The sequence below is a fragment of the Ranitomeya variabilis genome, chromosome 2 (genome assembly GCF_051348905.1).
Source record: "Ranitomeya variabilis isolate aRanVar5 chromosome 2, aRanVar5.hap1, whole genome shotgun sequence".
NCBI classification, from domain to species: Eukaryota; Metazoa; Chordata; class Amphibia; order Anura; family Dendrobatidae; genus Ranitomeya; species Ranitomeya variabilis.
This window is the reverse complement of record NC_135233.1, coordinates 28270001-28291660: the sequence shown is the minus strand read 5'-3', so window position 1 is coordinate 28291660 and position 21660 is coordinate 28270001. Positions and strand designations below refer to the sequence as shown.

General features: G+C 45.2%; 1 protein-coding gene across 1 annotated transcript in view; it reads right to left on the bottom strand.

Annotated features, from left to right (window-relative positions):
- The window catches only part of DNAH14 (dynein axonemal heavy chain 14), a 173230-nt gene that overhangs the window by 26541 nt on the left and 125029 nt on the right, over positions 1-21660 (bottom strand). Inside the window, exons 45-62 of the mRNA XM_077282193.1 lie at positions 17341-17472; positions 16856-16988; positions 14043-14113; positions 13395-13588; positions 12982-13110; positions 12593-12733; positions 12060-12227; positions 11801-11971; positions 11258-11431; positions 11084-11170; positions 8247-8444; positions 7967-8128; positions 7283-7474; positions 6739-6911; positions 4609-4717; positions 4326-4451; positions 816-910; positions 385-544 (exon numbers count right to left, since the gene is read on the bottom strand). Of these exons, the coding sequence (XP_077138308.1) occupies positions 385-544; positions 816-910; positions 4326-4451; positions 4609-4717; positions 6739-6911; positions 7283-7474; positions 7967-8128; positions 8247-8444; positions 11084-11170; positions 11258-11431; positions 11801-11971; positions 12060-12227; positions 12593-12733; positions 12982-13110; positions 13395-13588; positions 14043-14113; positions 16856-16988; positions 17341-17472 (2615 nt within the window). The remainder of the gene's footprint in view (positions 1-384; positions 545-815; positions 911-4325; positions 4452-4608; positions 4718-6738; positions 6912-7282; positions 7475-7966; positions 8129-8246; positions 8445-11083; positions 11171-11257; positions 11432-11800; positions 11972-12059; positions 12228-12592; positions 12734-12981; positions 13111-13394; positions 13589-14042; positions 14114-16855; positions 16989-17340; positions 17473-21660) is intronic.

The window sequence follows — 21660 nt, the reverse complement described above, 5'->3', positions numbered from 1 at the left end:
ATATTCTTGTACATAGGGGAGCAGTATTATAGTAGTTATATTCTTGTACATAGGGGCGGTATTATAGTAGATATATTCTTGTACATAGGGGGCAGTATTATAGTAGTTATATTCTTGTACATAGGGGGCAGTATTATAGTAGTTATATTCTTGTACATAGGAGTAGTATTATAGTAGTTATATTCTTGTACATAGGGGCAGTATTATAGTAGTTATATTCTTGTACATAGGAGCAGTATTATAGTAGTTATATTCTTGTACATAGGAGGCAGTATTATAGTAGTTATATTCTTGTATATAGATGGCAGCATGAAAATTAGACATCTTATCAGAAGCCCCACTAGGTACAGGAGAAGAAAAGATAAGGAATCTGAGGCCTGATACCTTCTCTGGGATACTGTCCTTATCTAGATTGACCAGTTTTTTGAGAAATCCTTGGTCTCTGAGCAGTAATTTGGCTGTAGGCCAGTCAGGCTTTTGTTGCAGCAAAACACACACAGCGTTCATGACTGTCAGTACAAGGAATGGCGGATTAGTGTAAACTCTGCAAGAGAAAAATGATTTCAATGAATGTTTATATAAATCAGGTCAGACTCAATTTTCCTTTCCATTTTTATTAATGATTATAATGAGTATAATATAAGCTTTGGTGCCCGGCCCAGTTACTCATCCTTCTGTAATTCTAGCATTATTTTTGCAGTTACATATTAGAAGCAATGTTCTAACTTCTGAATCGATAAATAATATAATTCTGGCTTCCTGCTGCCACCACTAGAGGGCGCTCATGGTGTATGGCGTTATACATCTATTCTTACCTCACTTCTGAGACGTCAGATTTATCCAGGGAATCGAGGGCAGACACAGCGTCCTCCAGAGCAGGAAGAACGTCTCTCAGCTCCTGCTGGGCTTGCTGCATAGAAGAAGACAAGCATTACAATTCAGATAATACAGATTAGAGAAATGTGACCAACATACCACTCCGAATAAGTAATGTAATGTATGTACACAGTGACTGCACCAGCAGAATAGTGAGTGCAGCTCTGGGGTATAATACAGGATGTAACTCAGGATCTGTAATGTAATGTATGTACACAGTGACTGCACCAGTAGAATAGTGAGTGCAGCTCTGGGGTATAATACAGGATGTAACTCAGGATCAGTAATGTAATGTATGTACACAGTGACTGCACCAGCAGAATAGTGAGTGCAGCTCTGGGGTATAATACAGGATGTAACTCAGGATCTGTAATGTAATGTATGTACACAGTGACTGCACCAGCAGAATAGTGAGTGCAGCTCTGGAGTATAATACAGGATGTAACTCAGGATCAGTAATGTAATGTATGTACACAGTGACTGCACCAGCAGAATAGTGAGTGCAGCTCTGGGGTATAATACAGGATGTAACTCAGGATCTGTAATGTAATGTATGTACACAGTGACTGCACCAGCAGAATAGTGAGTGCAGCTCTGGAGTATAATACAGGATGTAACTCAGGATCAGTAATGTAATGTATGTACACAGTGACTGCACCAGCAGAATAGTGAGTGCAGCTCTGGGGTATAATACAGGATGTAACTCAGGATCAGTAATGTAATGTATGTACACAGTGACTGCTCCAGCAGAATAGTGAGTGCAGCTCTGGGGTATAATACAGGAGGTAATTCAGGATCAGTAATGTAATGTATGTACACAGTGACTGCTCCAGCAGAATAGTGAGTGCAGCTCTGGGGTATAATACAGGAGGTAACTCAGGATCAGTAATGTAATGTATGTACACAGTGACTGCACCAGCAGAATAGTGAGTGCAGCTCTGGGGTATAATACAGGATGTAACTCAGGATCAGTAATGTATGTACACAGTGACTGCACCAGCAGAATAGTGAGTGCAGCTCTGGGGTATAATACAGGAGGTAACTCAGGATCAGTAATGTAATGTGTGTACACAGTGACTGCACCAGCAGAATAGTGAGTGCAGCTCTGGGGTATAATACAGGATGTAACTCAGGATCAGTAATGTAATGTATGTACACAGTGACCGCACCAGCAGAATAGTGAGTGCAGCTCTGGGGTATAATACAGGAGGTAACTCAGGATCAGTAATGTAATGTATGTACACAGTGACTGCACCAGCAGAATAGTGAGTGCAGCTCTGGGGTATAATACAGGATGTAACTCAGGATCAGTAATGTAACGTATGTACACAGTGACTGCACCAGCAGAATAGTGAGAGCAGCTCTGGGGTATAATACAGGAGGTAACTCAGGATCAGTAATGTAATGTATGTACACAGTGACCGCACCAGCAGAATAGTGAGTGCAGCTCTGGGGTATAATACAGGAGGTAACTCAGGATCAGTAATGTAACGTATGTACACAGTGACTGCACCAGCAGAATAGTGAGTGCAGCTCTGGAGTATAATACAGGATGTAACTCAGGATCAGTAATGTAACGTATGTACACAGTGACTGCACCAGCAGAATAGTGAGTGCAGCTCTGGGGTATAATACAGGAGGTAACTCAGGATCAGTAATGTAATGTATGTACACAGTGACTGCACCAGCAGAATAGTGAGTGCAGCTCTGGAGTATAATACGGGATGTAACTCAGGATCAGTAATGTAATGTATGTACACAGTGACTGCACCAGCAGAATAGTGAGTGCAGCTCTGGAGTATAATACAGGATGTAACTCAGGATCAGTAATGTAACGTATGTACACAGTGACTGCACCAGCAGAATAGTGAGTGCAGCTCTGGGGTATAATACAGGATGTAACTCAGAATCAGTAATGTAATGTATGTACACAGTGACTGCACCAGCAGAATAGCGAGTGCAGCTCTGGGGTATAATACAGGATGTAACTCAGGATCAGTAATGTAATGTATGTACACAGTGACTGCACCAGCAGAATAGTGAGTGCAGCTCTGGAGTATAATACGGGATGTAACTCAGGATCAGTAATGTAATGTATGTACACAGTGACTGCACCAGCAGAATAGTGAGTGCAGCTCTGGAGTATAATACAGGATGTAACTCAGGATCAGTAATGTAACGTATGTACACAGTGACTGCACCAGCAGAATAGTGAGTGCAGCTCTGGGGTATAATACAGGAGGTAACTCAGGATCAGTAATGTAATGTATGTACACAGTGACCGCACCAGCAGAATAGTGAGTGCAGCTCTGGGGTATAATACAGGAGGTAACTCAGGATCAGTAATGTAATGTATGTACACAGTGACTGCACCAGCAGAATAGCGAGTGCAGCTCTGGGGTATAATACAGGATGTAACTCAGGATCAGTAATGTAATGTATGTACACAGTGACTGCACCAGCAGAATAGTGAGTGCAGCTCTGGGGTATAATACAGGAGGTAACTCAGGATCAGTAATGTAATGTATGTACACAGTGACCGCACCAGCAGAATAGTGAGTGCAGCTCTGGGGTATAATACAGGATGTAACTCAGAATCAGTAATGTAATGTATGTACACAGTGACTGCACCAGCAGAATAGCGAGTGCAGCTCTGGGGTATAATACAGGATGTAACTCAGGATCAGTAATGTAATGTATGTACACAGTGACTGCACCAGCAGAATAGTGAGTGCAGCTCTGGGGTATAATACAGGATGTAACTCAGGATCAGTAATGTAACGTATGTACACAGTGACTGCACCAGCAGAATAGTGAGTGCAGCTCTGGGGTATAATACAGGAGGTAACTCAGGATCAGTAATGTAATGTATGTACACAGTGACCGCACCAGCAGAATAGTGAGTGCAGCTCTGGGGTATAATACAGGATGTAACTCAGAATCAGTAATGTAATGTATGTACACAGTGACTGCACCAGCAGAATAGCGAGTGCAGCTCTGGGGTATAATACAGGATGTAACTCAGGATCAGTAATGTAATGTATGTACACAGTGACTGCACCAGCAGAATAGTGAGTGCAGCTCTGGAGTATAATACGGGATGTAACTCAGGATCAGTAATGTAATGTATGTACACAGTGACTGCACCAGCAGAATAGTGAGTGCAGCTCTGGAGTATAATACAGGATGTAACTCAGGATCAGTAATGTAACGTATGTACACAGTGACTGCACCAGCAGAATAGTGAGTGCAGCTCTGGGGTATAATACAGGAGGTAACTCAGGATCAGTAATGTAATGTATGTACACAGTGACTGCACCAGCAGAATAGTGAGTGCAGCTCTGGGGTATAATACAGTTCAGGAGATAAATTATTCGACAGTTGATTGGGGTCCTGGCTGCTTTTCCTTTCATACCTGGGATATATTTCCCATATTATCAGCACATCACCTGGGCATACTCCTGTACGATCCTGGTCTCTTGCACCATCACCTCCTCTTCTTGCTGTACGATGTCTCGCACCTTCTCCACCACCACCGAGTCTTTCTGCAGCTTCACCATTAATTCTTCAATTTCCTAAGAGACAGACACAGAAAAGTTATGGAGGAAAGAACCAATCCGGAGATTTCTGTGATTACTAAATACAATTACAAGTAGATTTTATGTGCAAAACGAATTCCACAGACGCCAGATCATTCAATATGTGATCAGCCGCCATGACTGTGCTGCTTACCTTTGATTTCTGCTCTATTTGTGGCCCCAGGGTGACCAGTTCTTCCTGCATGATCTCTATAGAAGATGTTGCTTCCAGGAGCTTCGATAATCCAGTGAAGAATCGATCCCTGGATGGAAACACGTTATTAGTAACCACACGGATATAAGAGAATCTGTCAGTAGTTTATCCCTATTTAATCTAACAGCGGCATAATGTTGAAGTAGAGACCCTGATTCCAGTGGCGTGTCAATTGCTCAGCAGCTTTCTGTAGCTTCAATACAATCAGTGTTTCATCAGCAGGAGATTATCACTGCAGGACTTCGTGTTGCGTGCCAGACAGTCCAGATAATCTGTGCAACTCCACCCTTACCGATTGGCTAACAATGTACAGTGTACACAGGAAGCTGCCAATCAGATGTGTGGGCGGGGTTATACACAGCTCAGCATTTAGAGCACTGCTATGTGTACAGAAGGGAAAACAGGGATTTTATCAAAACTGCAGCAAACCGCCCATGAAGTGACACATCGCTGGAATCAGGGTCTCTGCCTCTACATCATGCTGCTCTCAGGCTCCATAGCAAAAACCTGCTGACAGATTCCCTTTAAAGGTTCGTGCAACTTTTAAACACTAAAAATAAACAAAAGAGTAAAAAAAAGTTGCCTTTGCAAAATTCATCAAACATTGCGCGCCATCAAAAATCTGCCAGGACAACACGAATAGAAAAAAAAGTTAAAAATATGCATAAGATGAATTGTGGCTTTGGACTTAAATTCATATTAATTTTTATTAAGAGGAATATTCCAACAATTATATTTTGCAATTTTTTCATGTTTTTTCCCCCACATATTTTATGTTTTGGATACATTTTACAAATTGTAAAAATTATAAAAGATATATGTTTATTTCTGATTTTTTATTTTTAGTAAAAAATTAATTGTTTTTTTAACAATTTTCTCCAGCTTTTTTTCAAAGAAATGTTTTATTAAAACTTTTACTTTTATTAGTCATTAATACATTGGAATCCAATGCTTTATTACATGCACATGAAACATGGGATGATATGTGGAATCACACAGGACAGCGCCAGTCCCAGGGGGATGTCTCTTAAAGGGATTTTTCCCAAAATTCCAAGTTATCCTCTATCCATAAAAATGGGGATAATTCACTGATCGCTGGCAATCTGACTCCTGGGACCCCCCAACGGTCCCAAAACAGGGCTCTGAAACCCAGGAACTAGGCACATACGCTCACCGTCCAGTCCTTCTCTACAGGACTGTTGGACACAGCAGAGCCCTGTACTCAGCTTTCTCAGACAGTCCTATAGACAATGAATGGAGATCGATCGTGCGCACCTCTGCTCCAGGGAAGATGGGGGTCCCTGGATGAAAGGGGTGGAGATGCAAAGCGACTACCGTTCTCCTGACACAGAGCCCTTTAGACATTGTCAGCCCAAGTGATCCCCGGGGCTGAAGATAGGTCAGCGAACCAACTCTCTTGGCACAAAAAAGCGTCAAATTGGCCTAATAGTGGGATGCTAGACAGCGATAACTGTCAATCACAGGGTTATGGTGGGGGCGCATGTGCCATGTCCCAATGTTCGCCCCTGAGCTCGCCGAGTCCCATTGTCTGCCCCTGGGCACACCGCATCCCATTGTTTACCCCTGGGTTCGCCGCGTCCCATTGTTTGCCCCTGGGCTCGCCGCATCCCATTGTTTGCCCCTGGGCTCGCTGCATCCAATTGTTTGCCCCTGGGCTCGCTGAGTCCCATTGTTTGCCCCTGGGCTCGCCGCATCCCATTGTTTGCCCCTGGGCTCGCCGTGTCCCATTGTTTACCCCTGGGCTCGCCGCGTCCCATTGTTTACCCCTGGGCTTACCGCGTCCCATTGCTTACCCCTGGGCTCGCCGCATCCCATTGTTTGCCCCTAGGCACACCGCGTCCCATTGTTTGCCCCTGGGCTCGCCGTGTCCCATTGTTTGCCCCTAGGCACACCATGTCCCATTGTTTGCCCCTGGGCTCGCCGTGTCCCATTGTTTGCCCCTGGGCACGCCGCATCCCATTGTTTACCCCTGGGCTCTCCGCGACCCATTGTTTGCCCCTGGGCTCCCGTCACCATAGACAACCTCATGAGTCAACGTTCGGTGAGCACCTGTCCTCCATCAGCTTCTGCTTCTTCCTCTGCAGGACGTGCGAGAAGGTGTCTATGAAGCTCAGGTAGCTCTGCGGTGTGATGTAATAACGCCGTCGGGTCTCCGCCTGGAACTGTGCCGCTTTGCTGGAAACACTTTTGTGAATGGCGACGCAAACCTGCGCGACACGACTCTGTGAACACACAAGCAACACCGGCTGAGATCTACGTCCACCTCCCGCCATTCCTAGTTCTCAGGAGTTTCCTCTCAGCTGCGATCGATTAGCTGCAATCAGTCAAGAGGAGCAATCGGGCAGCAGGAACATCATTTCCCTGCAGTGCCCCCACTGGTGAGATGGAGTATTACAACCTTGATGGACTTTGTCGTTTTAAGCCCCTTCCATCTTCCTTTGTTAAATAAGCTGCAAAAAGTGTCTAGAACACAAAGATAACTAAAACTAGATACAAAATTATGCTCCGTATTTTGGCACATTTTTCGTCAAGGTCTCGGCACAAACATATTAATAAATATACCTCGATGTTCTGTCCGGACCCCGGATCTCACCTGGTTCTCCTGTACCAGGTCCTGCTGTGTGATGTAAGTGTCGGCCACGCTGAGAAGAGCCTCCTGAGACCACGCGTCGTACCAGTCTACGGTGCAGCAGTTCACTAGAGAAGGATGGGTCCGGCAATGATGGCGGAAGGTCTGTCCTGCGGGGCTCAGCGCCAGAACCACGTGGAGATTGCGACGGACCCTCTGCAGCGAAATCAGAGAGCGCGGATATAATGAGCCAGAATCTAAAGCTCAGTCTCTGCATAAGGAAAAGTTTTGCAACTTTTTGCGTTTCGATTCTTCACTACTTGCAATATCTCTGCTTGCTGTCAGTAAGCGGTAAGATATTTTCCTTGCATTCGCTTGTAAAGACCCGGAGCGTCCGGCGACCGAGAGGTGGGAGCAGTTGTTTTTGGTCTAGAGCACAAATCTCTCCGCTCCTGTTTGTTACAATGTGTCAGCGCCGGTAACATAGGATCTCACAGAGGATTCTTCTGAACAGGCTCGTAGGCTTCGGGGGGAAACAATAACGCTCCCATTTACTAACAGCAAGCAGAGGTATTGCGAATGGTAAGAAATCAAAACATAAAAAGTACATTAGAAAGTTGCATGTCTATTAACCATACAATGATAACAGTACACGGAAGGCACGGATGGAACGGCAGCGGCAGAACGGAAAAGTAAATGCCCCCCTACCTTCAGGAAGAATGACAGCACGGACTGGGGGCGGTCGGACATATTGGCTTCTGCAGCCGCGGATTTCAGCTCTGCAAGGAGACCGTCCAGCTCCTCTTTATCAAATAGGTCAGGAACGTCCCCCGAACTCAAGATGCAGGTGATGTCTTCTAAGAAAGAATCCTAAGAAAGATCCAGAAGATGAAGACTGATCTCTGAGGACGTCCAGAGGCGAAATCCGACCACCGACCCCAGGAATCGTCTCCTGACCGAGAGTCGGATGATGCACAGAATGTCTCACCTGAACGATGTCAGACCCTCGGACGAGGAGCACCACACTGCGCCCCCGCAGCCCTGCCTCCTTATAGACCCTCTTCAGATCCTCCCTGAACTCTGTGTGGCCGTACCCCGGAGTCACCGACAACCGAAAAAGTCTACAATTCGCTATATAGCAGGCGAGAGCAGTGGTGCTCCCCTTACCCGTCCCGTCCAGTCCCACCTGCAACCACAAGACACAATGGAGATGAACAGAAAAGTATAAAAACCTCAGATACTCACTTACCCCATCATGTATTATACCCCAGAGCTGCACTCACTATTCTGCTGGTGCAGTCACTGTGTACATACATTACATTACTGATCCTGAGTTACATCCTGTATTATACTCCAGAGCTGCACTCACTATTCTGCTGGTGCAGTCACTGTGTACATACATTACATTACTGATCCTGAGTTACATCATGTATTATACTCCAGAGCTGCACTCACTATTCTGCTGGTGCAATCACTGTGTACATACATTACATTACTGATCCTGAGTTACATCCTGTATTATACTCCAGAGCTGCACTCACTATTCTGCTGGTGGAGTCACTGTGTACATACATTACATTACTGATCCTGAGTTACATCCTGTATTATACTCCAGAGCTGCACTCACTATTCTGCTGGTGCAGTCACTGTGTACATACATTACATTACTGATCCTGAGTTACATCTTGTATTATGCTCCAGAGCTGCACTCACTATTCTGCTGGTGCAGTCACTGTGTACATACATTACATTACTGATCCTGAGTTACATCCTGTATTATACCCCAGAGCTGCACTCACTATTCTGCTGGTGCAGTCACTGTCTACATACATTACATTACTGATCCTGAGTTACATCCTGTATTATACCCCAGAGCTGCACTCACTATTCTGCTGGTGCAGTCACTGTGTACATACATTACATTACTGATCCTGAGTTACATCCTGTATTATACCCCAGAGCTGCACTCACTACTCTGCTGGTGCAGTCACGTTGTACATACATTACATTACTGATCCTGAGTTACATCTTGTATTATGCTCCAGAGCTGCACTCACTATTCTGCTAGTGCAGTCACTGTGTACATACATTACATTACTGATCCTGAGTTACATCTTGTATTATGCTCCAGAGCTGCACTCACTATTCTGCTGGTGCAGTCACTGTGTACATACATTACATTACTGATCCTGAGTTACATCCTGTATTATACCTCAGAGCTGCACTCACTATTCTGCTGGTGCAGTCACTGTCTACATACATTACATTACTGATCCTGAGTTACATCCTGTATTATACCCCAGAGCTGCACTCACTATTCTGCTGGTGCAGTCACTGTGTACATACATTACATTACTGATCCTGAGTTACATCTTGTATTATGCTCCAGAGCTGCACTCACTATTCTGCTGGTGCAGTCACTGTGTACATACATTACATTACTGATCCTGAGTTACATCCTGTATTATACCCCAGAGCTGCACTCACTATTCTGCTGGTGCAGTCACTGTGTACATACATTACATTACTGACCCTGAGTTACATCCTGTATTATACCCCAGAGCTGCACTCACTATTCTGCTGGTGCAGTCACTGTGTACATACATTACATTACTGATCCTGAGTTACCTCCTGTATTATACCCCAGAGCTGCACTCACTATTCTGCTGGTGCAGTCACTGTGTACATACATTACATTACTGATCCTGAGTTACCTCCTGTATTATACCCCAGAGCTGCGCTCACTATTCTGCTGGTGCAGTCACTGTGTACATACATTACATTACTGATCCTGAGTTACCTCCTGTATTATACCCCAGAGCTGCACTCACTATTCTGCTGGTGCAGTCACTGTGTACATACATTACATTACTGATTCCGAGTTACATCCTGTATTATACCCCAGAGCTGCACTCACTATTCTGCTGGTGCGGTCACTGTGTACATACATTACATTACTGATCCTGAGTTACATCCTGTATTTATACTCCAGAGCTGCACTCACTATTCTGCTGGTGCAGTCACTGTGTACATACATTACATCACTGATCCTGAGTTACATCCTGTATTATACCACAGAGCTGCACTCCCTATTCTGCTGGTGCAGTCACTGTGTACACACATTACATTACTGATCCTGAGTTACATCCTGTATTATACCCCAGAGCTGCACTCACTATTCTGCTGGTGCAGTCACTGTGTACATACATTACATTACTGATCCTGAGTTGCATCCTGTATTATACCCCAGAGCTGCACTCACTATTCTGCTGGAGCAGTCACTGTGTACATACATTACATTACTGATCCTGAGTTGCATCCTGTATTATACCCCAGAGCTGCACTCACTATTCTGCTGGAGCAGTCACTGTGCACATACATTACTGATCCTGAGTTACATCCTGTATTATACCCCAGAGCTGCACTCACTATTGTGCTGGTGCAGTCACTGTGTACATACATTACATTACTGATCCTGAGTTACATCCTGTATTATACCCCAGAGCTGCACTCACTATTCTGCTGGTGCAGTCACTGTGTACATACATTACATTACTGATCCTGAGTTACATCCTGTATTACACCCCAGAGCTGCACTCACTATTCTGCTGGTGCAGTCACTGTGTACATACATTACTGATCCTGAGTTACATCGTGTATTATCCAGAGCTGTGCTCACGATTCTGCCATACAATACATTACTGATCCTGATCTTCATATAACCCAAGTCACCAGAACAAGCAGGAAATTCTAGGATATTGCAGAATTATAAATGCAGCTCTGCAGGGCTCAGTATTAGTACATTACTGCGTGTACTGTTCTCACCATCATCATGTGGCCCCCGGGTTGTCTGAACACTCGGGACGCCCTCGTGATGTGCTGGACGGCCTCCATAAAGAACACGTAGGTTTCCTACAGAACAGATCAGGAGACGGATGACGTCAGGAGGAGAGTTATCGGGGTCTGTACGGACACACCCAGCAGGACACAGACACGGACCCCGCTGCTGGCGGCGCTCATCCTCATCTTCATGCGGTACTCGTCTAGCTTGGACTCCAGCTGTTTGTGATTTATCACAGGACGATAAACTCGGTTCTTTGCTGTTGAATCCAATTCCAAGAAATCAACAAACTGCACCGGATCCTTCATCAATTTCTCCACCGGCCAAGAAATCTAATAGAACAAGAAGATGATGATGGGAGGAATCAGAGGGCGACTCTGTAAGTGCCCCGAACACGGGCCGGCACCGCCATAAAGGCATCCACCACCAGGGGGAGCTCACTGCACACAGATGGATCAGTCTGATCTCACTTCCTCTAGAACCCAAGTTCTTTCCTTCCTCCAGCCTCTGGTGGTCGCCAGCAGCACAGAGTATTTCAGGAGAGAACACAGACTGGTTACATAGAGGAAGAAGCAGGTTTCCCAGCAGCACAGAGTATTTCAGGAGAGCACACATTCTGGTATAAGTGAACGAATCATGCTCTTGATCCCTCCCCCGAGGAACACTGCATCAGGAGTTTTGGCCTTTGCTCGTTCACATACCTTGAAGTAGTTGAGCAGTTCCTCTGACAGTCCCTGATAGAAGAGTTCTCTGTCTCCCGTGTCTATGAGACGGTCATGGAATACTCGAGTCGTCTCGTGCACGAGCAGCTGGGCCGCCATGTCCTTGGTGATGATGACGGATTCACTGGCCTGGAACAGCCCCTGCAGGACCTGGTGGGGAGCGGTGACATTACCATGCACAGGACTGCAGTAACCATATGGCCCGGGAGCACCCCGGATCCGGAGAGGGCGCGGGTACCTTAAACAGATCTCTCAGGTTGAAGGTGTAGTGACACTTGGCGGGTGTGGGTAACATGCTGTGACACGTCCTGTAGTACATGGCGATGGCACAGGAAGACAGCAGACTGCGGCACTTCTGGATATCGGCTAGAAAGTTATGATGCAGCAGAAACGATCCAAGCTGGACCTGACAAAATAGTCCGCAAAGAGCATTGTAGAACAATCAGAGGACAAGGAAGAGACATAAAACTATTGTTTATTTCCTGCAGATCACTTGTCAGCTTTACTGTGTAGAATGGGACAGAACGTGCAGAGTCATCTCATCAGATTCAAGTTACTCTCCTGCTCTTTCCCTACTTCCTATTCTTGCAGGTTCTACTTTTGACCACTAGAGGGTAGCAGTGTCTAGCAGAACAACTATGGAAACCTATGACGGAGAGTCCTGGTATCACGCCAAAAAAGCAAACTACGTGCAATATTTTTTAAAATTTTATGACAAAGTTAAAAATGAGGCATCAAAGAGCTGAGCTGCGCCTACGAACCTCACATTACCTGGAATATATGCTGCAGCGCCTGTACGGAGGGGTGAGGCAGGCTCAGCATGCAGAAGTGCTTCAGCAGCCGGGGGCTGATCTCGCTGCGGCCTCCGCCAGGCGGAGCACATGCAGCAATCACAGTGGTGTCCTGGATGTTCTACGGGACACAAGTGGCAAAAAGTGAAAGGGTTAAAGACGACGTTTTCCAATATTATGTACATAAATAAAGCTTTGTCTTTCAACTCTGCATTCTGTCAACAGCAGATCTGTCAATCAAAACGATAGCCCAGCCCACGCGGAGCTGCTCTGCACTGTAAACCGTGGGGGCAAAGGTGCCTCCCCCAGGGTCTTTTTGGCCTTTTATGTTACAATGTTGGACCCCCAGTAAAGCCAGTATCCACCCACCTTCCACGTAAGGGACGTCGTGTCATAAAAGCCCCCAAGTTCCAGAAACTGGCGCATCATCTCGAGCGGTGGCTGAGCGCCGTATTCTTCGGGGTTTGGCATATTTAGATCGTCAATAAATATGGCCACCTAAGAACAAGAGAGAGGGGAAAAAAAGATTTAAAAAAAAATAAAAAATACACCAAATCAGAGTATTGGGTACTAATTTAAATGCTAAAATTATCTGGTTCTTTGGACATTTTCTCCTCGTTATAAGCGGATTACAATGGGTCCCCTTGCTGGGATTCCCGGCGATCAGCTGTGATCTGTAGGAAAACCTGGCAGTAGGTGTTCAGATTCCCTGCAGCACTCCCAGAGGGGACATGAGGTATTACACGGTTCTCTGTGCGATCTATGACACATGCCGTTCTTACCTGTTTGGACCTCGGTGCCCCCATGGTGTCCCGTCCTTTCTTCACCAGCTTGCTGCGGATTTGGTTCTGGATTCGGGCAGCACCGGTGTGTGGTCCAAGCTGCACCGTGGACACTAGCAGTTGTTTCATTCTCTGAGAGCACAGTTCACTTTCAGATATTGCTCCATCGGTGACTATTCCAGAGAGCGACGCATCTATGGAAAACACACATGTAAAGTAATAAGACTGAGGTCCAGTCTTAAAGGGGTTGTCTAGGACTGGTATATTGATGACCTCTATAGAGGATCAATATCATATCAGTGGGGGTCCGACACCCGGCACCCCCACACATCACGTGATTGCAGCTCTGAGAGTGGCCGGGTACACAGTGTACAGTCAGAGTACCGCAGCTCCGTACATTGTGTAGTGGAGGGTCCCGCTCCTGCAGCTCAGCTCCTATTGAGGTCAATGTAATCTGAGCTGCAGTACCGAGAATGGCCACTACTAAGTATACGGCGCTGTATTATTCCGGCTCCATACACTGTGTACAATCGGCCGCCGCATGATCTGCAAATAGATGATCGGTGAGGGTGCGCGAGACCCCTACCAAGCCGAATGGGGGCTTCAAATGTTTACATGTTGCGACTGACAGACAGATCACAATCTCACCATCCACAGATAAGGAGACGTCTTCATCGGCTCTGGACACCGCTGTTAGTGATGTAATACTCTGTAAAAGACTGATCATATCATGTGTTAACATTTACTAAGTGTCGTCTCAGCGCCATTTTTTTCTATTCAATAGAAAAATATAAAAAAATATATTTGTTTGGAAAATGTGTGTCTGTAAGCCATCAGGTATAGATGTAGGATATATTGGTGTCTCACTGAGATCTGATACTTAGCCACAGGGACATCCAAATATTCTGGATAAATCCTCATCTAGTCTTTGATTTGACCTCAGAGCTTGAGGAGCTGCAAGTTCAGAACCCAGTGGGTGTTCCCTGCTCATGAAGATACAGGTTCAGAACCCAGTGGGTGTTCCCTGCTAATGGATCTGCAGATTCACAGCCCAGTGGGTGTTCCCTGCTCATGGATCTGCAGATTCACAGCCCAGTGGGTGTTCCCTGCTCATGGATCTGCAGATTCACAGCCCAGTGGGTGTTCCCTGCTCATGAAGATACAGGTTTAGAGCCCAGTGGGTGTTCCCTGCTCATGGATCTGCAGATTCACAGCCCAGTGGGTGTTCCCTGCTCATGAAGATACAGGTTCAGAACCCAGTGGGTGTTCCCTGCTCATGGATCTGCAGATTCACAGCCCAGTGGGTGTTCCCTGCTCATGAAGATACAGGTTCAGAACCCAGTGGGTGTTCCCTGCTCATGAAGATACAGGTTTAGAGCCCAGTGGGTGTTCCCTGCTCATGAAGATACAGGTTTAGAGCCCAGTGGGTGTTCCCTGCTCATGAAGATACAGGTTTAGAGCCCAGTGGGTGTTCCCTGCTAATGGATCTGCAGATTCACAGCCCAGTGGGTGTTCCCTGCTCATGGAGATGCAGATTCACAGCCCAGTGGGTGTTCCCTGCTCATGAAGATACAGGTTCAGAACCCAGTGGGTGTTCCCTGCTCATGAAGATACAGGTTTAGAGCCCAGTGGGTGTTCCCTGCTCATGAAGATACAGGTTCAGAACCCAGTGGGTGTTCCCTGCTCATGAAGATACAGGTTTAGAGCCCAGTGGGTGTTCCCTGCTCATGGATCTGCAGATTCACAGCCCAGTGGGTGCTCCCTGATTCTAGAGCCACAAGTTCATAGCTCAGTGGGCTCCCTGCACATGGAGCTCCAAGTTCAGAGATTAGTGTGTCCGCCCTGCTAATGGAGCTACAGGTTCAGAGCTCAGTGGGTGTTCCCTGCTCATGGAGATGCAGGTTCAGAGCTCAGTGGTTGTTCCCAGCTCACGGAGATGCATGTTCAGAGCTCAGTGGTTGTTCCCAGCTCACGGAGATGCATGTTCAGAGCTCAGTGGTTGTTCCCTGCTCATGGAGCTGGCTGAAAGTTCAGAGCTCAGTAAGTGTTCCCCACTCATGGAGCTGCAGGTTCAGAGCTTAGTGGGTGTTCCCTGCTCATTGTGATGCAGATTCAGAGTTCAGTGGGTGTTCCCTGCTAATGAAGCTGCAGGTTCAGAGCTCAGTGGTTGTTCCCTGCTCATGGAGATGCGGGTTCAGAGCTCAGTGGTTGTTCCTTACTCAAGGAGCTGAAAGTTCAGAGCTCAGTAGGTGTTCCTCACTCATGGAGCTGCAGGTTCAGAGCTTAGTGGTTGTTCCCTGCTCATGGAGATGCAGGTTCAGAGCTTAGTGGGTGTTCCCTGCTCATTGTGATGCAGGTTCAGAGCTTAGTGGGTGTTCCCTGCTCATTGTGATGCAGGTTCAGCGTTCAGTGGGTGTTCCCTGCTAATTAAGCTGCAGGTTCAGAGCTCAGTGGTTGTTCCCTGCTTATGGAGATGCAGGTTCAGAGCTCAGTGGTTGTTCTCTGCTCATGGAGATGCAGGTTCAGAGCTCAGTGGTTGTTCCCTGCTCATGGAGATGCAGGTTCAGAGCTCAGTGGTTGTTCTCTGCTCATGGAGATGCAGGTTCAGAGCTCAGTGGTTGTTCCTAACTCACGGTGCTGAAAGTTCAGAGCTCAGTAGGTGTTCCTCACTCATGGAGCTGCAGGTTTAGAGCTTAGTGGTTGTTCCCTGCTCATGGAGATGCAGGTTCAGAGCTCAGTGGTTGTTCCTTACTCACAGAGCTGAAAGTTCAGATCTCAGTAGGTGTTCCTCACTCATGGAGCTGCAGGTTCAGAGCTTAGTGGTTGTTCCCTGCTCATGGAGATGCAGGTTCAGAGCTTAGTCGGTGTTCCCTGCTCATGGAGCTGAAAGTTCAGATCTCAGTAGGTGCTCCCCGCCCATGGAGCTGCATGCTTAGAGCTCAGTGGTTGATCCCTGCTAAAAGAGTTACAGGTTCAGAGCTCAGTGGGCGTTCGCTGCTCATGGAGCTATAGTTTCAGACTGCGGTGGATGTTCCCTGCTCATAGAGCTGTAAGTTCATAGCTGAGTGGGTCCCCTGTACGTGGAGCTGCGGGTTTAGACCTGAGTGGATGTTACCTGCTCATGGAGCTGTAAGCTCATAGCTCAGTGAGCCCTATAATTGGAGCTGCACGTTCAGAGACCAGAGTGTGTGCCCTGCACATGGAACCTACAGGTTCACAGCACAGTCTGTTCATTGCTCATGGAGCTGCAAGTTCAGGCTCCAGAGGGTGTTGCCAGATAGTAAACAAGTCTAAAGGAAGTTGATTATATTTTTAGTTTAGATGGATTGAATCTCCCCCAACAAAATGGTGCGCAGCCATTAAAGTGCAGTTAATGTTTAGAGCACACTCTACTAAACAAAAGGAAGAACATTATTACCCCTTGCTAAGTGCCAAAAACTTAGAAAATAATACATCTGTACCTTATTTTTCTTGACTCATTAAATAGGAAGATATCTCCCAGCACGGTTCCAGCCTTTACGGACAGTCCACCAGGTTTCTGGAGCTTTTCGAGCATGTTCTGCACTAATGTCGACTTTCCAACTCCAGAGTCACCTACATGAAATCAATGAGATCATTCAGGATCGTCGGCATTAAATATTGTACGCAGTAAGCTCCTGAGCGCCCTCTAGTGGTAGATGAAGGAAGCAGAATTTCAAAGTTTATCTTTATGTCTACGCAGGGGATTTTTAACTCTGTGTCAGAGAAAAAAAACATCGGACCGTGATAACCGGATGCTGGAAGATTATAAAAAGGGTTATTATTCAGGGTTACTCTTAGAAGGGGATGCAGCACCAAATCAGCGACTTCCGGATGCTGGGAGCACCTGACCTAACCCCCTTTAAGAAGAGCATTATAGCTACTAGTGAAGCAGGCATAGCCATGACGGATGTTTGCCCCATCTCACCTGTGAGGAGCACCGGCTGATTGTGGAGAAGCAACAGGCTGGTAAGGAAGGAATATCGCACACTGTCCACCGTGGAGGTGAAGCCACGAACAGCGCCCCCTACATCATTCATTGGATCTGACAATAACAATTCTGATTGGACACAAAGGAGAAAAAAAAATCATATTTTATACAAGGGGTTAAGTTGATCGCTGCCGATCCGGCTTGTCTTTGCGCGGTAGCCAGGTTAACTCTGCAGCGGCCACTAGAGGAGGAATAGAGTATTGCATGCTGTCCTTGGATGGGCGAGCATGTAATAAATGGAAGGTGCAGACTTACAAAAGGGGGTCTTAAGAGTAGGGCGATGATGGGCCGGCGTCATTAAACAACCCCTATGCTATACATAAGCAGCGTAATGATGAGGGGGGGTATGAATGTGCTGTCAGCACAATAAGGTAACAGCTGAAAACAAGCTAAATATAACACCGCCATCCACACACACTGGCGCGGTGCGCGGGGAGAGGATCTGTCACATCTCATGAGCCTCTGTGCCCTGTAAGCCTGGAGGATCCCCTCCAGCTATGGAGCACAGATAGCGATACAATGCCGTCTGTAGAGTCCCTTATAATGGCCACGTACTGTATGTCATACTGCTCCCCAAGGCCAGATCCACCATGCAACTGTGTGGCCATATAGTGCACCTGTGGGTCAGTGGGTCAGCCCAGACAATTTGGCATCCACCGTTACCCAAATGAGCGTATAACAAGATATTCTGCAAATAGCAAGTTTATTATTACTGTAAATGTGTGCAGTATAGAGGCACTATTATGTGTATAGTGTAGTGGTGTCTTTTATGCGTGCGTTATAGAGGCACTATTATGTGTACAGTGTAGTGGTGTGTTTTATGTGTGCGGTACAGAGGCACTATTATGTGTATAGTGTACTGGTACGTATTATGTGTGCGGTATAGAGGCACTATTATGTGTACAGTGTAGTGGTGTGTTTTATGTGTGCTGTATAGAGGCACTATTATGTGTACAGTGTACCAATACGTTTTATGCGTGCGGTATAGAGGCACTATTATGTGTACAGTGTAGCGGTGTGTTTTATGTGTGCGGTATAGAGGCACTATTATGTGTACAGTGTACCAATACGTTTTATGCGTGCGGTATAGAGGCACTATTATGTGTACAGTGTAGTGGTGTGTTTTATGTGTGCTGTATAGAGGCACTATTATGTGTACAGTGTAGCGGTGTGTTTTATGTGTGCGGTATAGAGGCACTATTATGTGTACAGTGTAGTGGTGTGTTTTATGCGTGCAGTATAGAGGCACTATTATGTGTACAGTGTAGTGGTGTGTTTTATGCGTGCAGTATAGAGGCACTATTATGTGTACAGTGTAGCGGTGTGTTTTATGCGTGCAGTATAGAGGCACCATTATGTGTACAGTGTAGTGGTGTGTTTTATGTGTGCTGTATAGAGGCACCATTATGTGTACAGTGTAGTGGTGTGTTTTATGTGTGCGGTATAGAGGCACTATTATGTGTACAGTGTAGTGGTGTGTTTTATGTGTGCTGTATAGAGGCACTATTATGTGTACAGTGTAGTGGTGTGTTTTATGCGTGCGGTATAGAGGCACTATTATGTGTACAGTGTAGTGGTGTGTTTTATGTGTGCGGTATAGAGGCACTTTTATGTGTACAGTGTACCGGTACGTTTTATGCGTGCGGTATAGAGGCACTATTATGTGTACAGTGTACCCATACGTTTTATGCGTGTGGTATAGAGGCACTATTATGTGTACAGTATAAAGGTGTGTTTTATGCGTGTGGTATAGAGGCACTATTATGTGTAAAGTGTAGCGGTATGTTTTATGTGTATAGTCTAACACTACTATTAGTACAGTCAAGTGGTATGCTACAATTATAATATGGTATAGCACTACTATTTATACAGTGGGGGAAATAATTATTTGATCCCGTGCTGATTTTGTAAGTTTGCCCACTGACAAAGACATGAACAGTCTATAATTATAAGGGTAGGTTAATTTTAACATTGAGAGATAGAATATCAAAGATAAAATCCAGAAAATCACATTGTATACATTATATAAATTTATTTGCATTTTGCAGTGAGAAATAAGTATTTGATCCCTCTGGCAAACAAGACTTAATATTTGGTGGCAAAACCCTTGTTGGCAAGCACAGCAGTCAGATGGTTTTTGTAGCTGATGATGAGATTTGCACACATGTCAGGCGGAATTTTGCTCCACTCCACTTTGCAGATCATCTCTAAATCATTAAGATTTTGAGGCTGTCGCTTCAACTCCCTTCATAAGTTTTCTATGGGATTAAGGTCTGGAGACTGGCTAGGCCACTCCATGGCCTTAATGTGCTTCTTTTGGAGCCACTCCTTTGTTGCCTTGGCTGTATGTTTTGGGTAATTGTCTTGCTGGAAGACCCAGCCACGGCCCATTTTTAATGTCCTGGTGGAGGGAAGGAGGTTGTCACTCAGGATTTTATGGTACATGGCTCCATCCATTCTCCCACTGATGCGGTGAGTTAGCCCTGTGCCCTTAGCAGAGAAACACCCCCAAATAATAAACATAATCGTTACGTTTGGAGGAAAAAGGGAGAAGCTTGTAAGCCTAAGAACACCATCCCCACTGTGAAACACGGTGGTGGCAGCATCATGTGGTGGGGTTATTTTGCTGCATGAAGGGACTGGTGCACTTCACAAAATAGATGGCATCATGAGAAAAGAAGATTATATGGCAACACAGAAGCAACATCTCAAGACATCAGCCAGGAAGTTAAAGCTTGGGCGGAAACGGGTCTTCCAAATGGACAATGGCCAGAAGCATACTGCCAAAATGGTAAAGTGGCTTAAGGATAACAAAGTCAATGTTCTGGAGCCGCCATCACAAAGCCCTGATCTCAATCCTGTTGAAAATTTATGGACAAAGCTGAAAAGGCAATGGTACAAAATACTAATAAAATGGATGGAAACGTTTGACTTTGCAGTAAGTAATAAAAATCCTTTAAATCATTCTCTCTCACATTATTCTGGCATTTAGCAAATAATAATAATTATGGTAATCCTAACTGACCTAAAACGGGAAAAGTTTATTCTGATTTCACATCAGATATTGAGAAAATCATACAGATGTGTCTTTATATATAGCGGACGGAAACTTCTGGTTTCAGCTGTATGGTTACACTATAGCAGCAGCATTGATGTGTAAAGTATACTATTTTTGTGTACATGTGCTTGTGTCCAGTATAGTGGTACTATTTATGCGTATGGTATGGCGCTATTATATACATGTATGTTATTGCAGTACTATTATTGTGTACAGCGAATTATGTTTATTTCTATGGGGTAGGATTCCTCTGCTGCTGCTCTCTCTCCCCTCTCGCAGCATGCAGTCTCACACCCAGGCTGAAGCTGAGTCACTGCAGCAGCATCCCCTTCCTTATATTTTTTTTATTATTTTTTTTAATTTGCTGTTTCATGATACAGAATTTCTGAACCTGAACCCCTTTAAAGTGTATCACTTTATTTATCTATTTATTTATAAAGACAGGAAATTCCCTTTAAGGCTCATTTCATTTATGTAGAGTAAAATATATAAGAAAAAAAAATCCTCCTTTTTTTAATTAAAATTATAAAAGAAAACAAAAGCCGTTTTAAATGTTTTGCGCAGTGAAATATTCCGGCTTTATCCCATAGAAAACAATACTGAAAGAAAGGGAAAAGAAACGACTGGATGAGAAGTGTGTAATCTAGGAATGTAGCGGTAGGTAATACATCACAGGACGGCCCCGGCTATATACTATCATCGCTTCCGTCTTATCACTTTCTTATGCTAAAGGATTAATGCGAAGAAGCGGAGAGAGGTCTCCTGCAGGAAGAACAGGAGCTCGATGATAACGGAGAAGATAAATGGTCGGAATACGGCAAAGGACGCAGAGAAAAGCGTGAAATCAGCGAAAGTGACAACGACAAAAACATTAAAAAACAAACAAAAAAAGATAAATATTTATCATTGTAGAAGGTGAATATAAACCGTTACATCAGCACGACGCGTCAAGGCAAAAAAAAAGGGTTCAGAAAAGTCCAGACAATAAAACTACACCGAGATTAACCCCTTGAGAACCGGCCTTTTTTTTTTTTTCTCTGCAGGGAAGACGACGTGATTAGGGTTTATTTGGGTATTTTACTGACCTGCTTTATCCCCGATTTCGCTCAATTTTGACTTTTCAGCAGTAAAAAAAAAGTTTGTTCCCAAAAAAAAAAAATAATAATAATAATAATAATAATCCCGTCCCGGTAATATTA